The 2,188-nt window shown below is 32.3% G+C and overlaps 1 protein-coding gene across 1 annotated transcript; it reads left to right on the top strand.

The window, feature by feature from the left end:
• Positions 1-546: 546 nt before the first annotated feature.
• Positions 547-1,336, top strand: LOC131072843 (uncharacterized). Its single transcript, XM_058009125.2, has 2 exons — positions 547-559; positions 654-1,336. The coding sequence occupies exons 1-2, from the start codon at positions 547-549 to the stop codon at positions 1,334-1,336; spliced, it is 696 nt and encodes a 231-aa protein (XP_057865108.2).
• The last annotated feature ends 852 nt before the right edge of the window (positions 1,337-2,188 follow it).

The raw sequence follows: 2,188 nt of genomic DNA, 5'->3' as shown, positions 1-2,188 counted from the left end.
TAGAAATATAGATTGGTCTAATGAATATCAAGGTGAAGAGTACATAGTTGGAGCAATCAATTTCATAAGCAACATGAAGGAGCATGGATGTCTCATCTATGCTGATATACCACAATGCATCAACTACACAACCCTCGGTGATAAACAACAAAAGGCAGTCAACATAATTATGACACATTATTATAGCAATCGGGAAGGGATGCCTTTGTTCATGATAATTCAAGGAATAGTAGGAACAGGAAAATCATATCTGATTGGTGCCATTAGTCAATCTTTTCAAAATGCAACAATGCCATGTCATTCTCCCCTTCTATTACTTGCACCAACAGGAGTTGCAGCCTTCAATATAAGAGCCTCTACAGTTCATTCAAAACTAAAAATTCCAATAAGAGATTTTTCTGAACTAGAAGGAACAAGGCTTACAAGTTTTCAAGAAGAAATGTCACATATCAAATACATTTTGATTGATGAAATGAGCTTCATTGGTCAAAACATGTTGGAGAATATAGATTCTCGACTTAGACAAGCATTCCACAAAGTGCAGACATGAGCTTTGCAGGTATATTTCAAATATTACTAATAAACTCATATGTATTAGATTGATATAATATTTGTATATAGTCTAACAATAATTTTTATTGATTATCTTTTAGGTATATCGATGATTTTGGTTGGAGATTTGGGCCAGTTACCTCCTGTGAATGATAGACCAGCATATGGTAGCAATAGAAGGGCAAAGTTATTATGGGAAGAATTCAAAACTGTGATTACTTTAGATAAAGTATTCAGACAAGATGGAGAAAACATTCAACAACAAAGGTTTCATCAACTTTTGACAAATCTAAGAGATGCAAACCCAAAAATTGATGACTGGAAGTTGCTGATGATGAGAACCCCTATTAGCTTAAATGTTGTGAGCAACAATAATTTTGACAATGCTATCTACTTGTTCTCTACAAATGAAAATGTTCATAATCACAATAAGAGAATGCTATATTCATTGAACCATCCCGTTGCACCTAGTCTTGCAACAAGAGCAAGAAGTGTTAATACGATAGAGGATTGTTCAAATGATGAACTTGATCTAGAGTTGTTGATCAGTAAGAATTCAAGGGTGATGCTGAATTCAAATCTTTGGATACAAGCAGGTCTTGTAAATGGAGCTCTAGGGTATATTCGAAAGATAGTTTACAAAACAGGAAGTGCTCCTCCTGAACCACCTACATATGTGATGGTTGAATTTGATAGTTATTATAGAATGCCATTTGAGGATCATCATCCAAATATAATTCCAATATCACCAATACAGAGGGGTGGAACACTTCAATTGCCATGAAGATTGGCATGGGCATTGACAATACATAAGTCTCAAGGGTTGACTCTCTCAAAAGCTACAATTGATATAGGACCAAGAGAAAGAACAAGATTGACATTTGTCGCAATATCTCGTGTGAAGTCGCTAGAAGGTCTTAGAATAATGCCACCATTCACATATGATCGTTATGAAAAAATGAAAAATGGCAAACAACTTTCCAAGCGGAAAGCTGAAGAAAATAGACTCAAATTTTTAGAAGATAATTTGATGTAATATATTTTTCTTCAAATTTGCTTCAATTAGAAGTTTTATAGTAGTTTATAAAAATGTTAAGACTACAAACTTGATTATTGTTGATGAATTAATAAAATACTATATTTCTGTTAAGATGTATTAAACTCATATTTGAGCATGCTTATTTCTTACAATGTTAATGGTTTACTATTGTATTTGCAAAATTTTGTACTTTACTATGTTTACTACTATGACCCATTGTTAGTTGCATTACAAGTCATCATTTGTAGTTGAAAAGGGTACAACTTAATTTTTACAATGTTATTTCTCATTATATATCTATAATTTTCAAAACTTGAACTATGCGAACAAATTTTTTTTACTAACAATACTATTTTCTTTAGTTTTAAATTGATGAATAGTTGACATCATAGGGAATTTAAATTAAATATCAAACTTAATATGTTATATGCATAGCCTTCTCTTATATAGCTTTTTCTATCATATTTTTTAACTTAATTTTGTTAGTGATAATTCATCAGAAAAATGGAGGTGAGCGTAGGAATGAAGGTGGAGGTGTGTAGTGAAGAGGAGGGATTCAGAGGAGCTTGGTTTGAAGGAACTATCATTGCATTTGGA

Source organism: Cryptomeria japonica, chromosome 6 (genome assembly GCF_030272615.1).
Source record: "Cryptomeria japonica chromosome 6, Sugi_1.0, whole genome shotgun sequence".
NCBI classification, from domain to species: domain Eukaryota; kingdom Viridiplantae; phylum Streptophyta; class Pinopsida; order Cupressales; family Cupressaceae; genus Cryptomeria; species Cryptomeria japonica.
The sequence above is the reverse complement of the archived record's forward strand: the minus strand, read 5'-3'. Positions and strand labels throughout refer to the sequence as shown.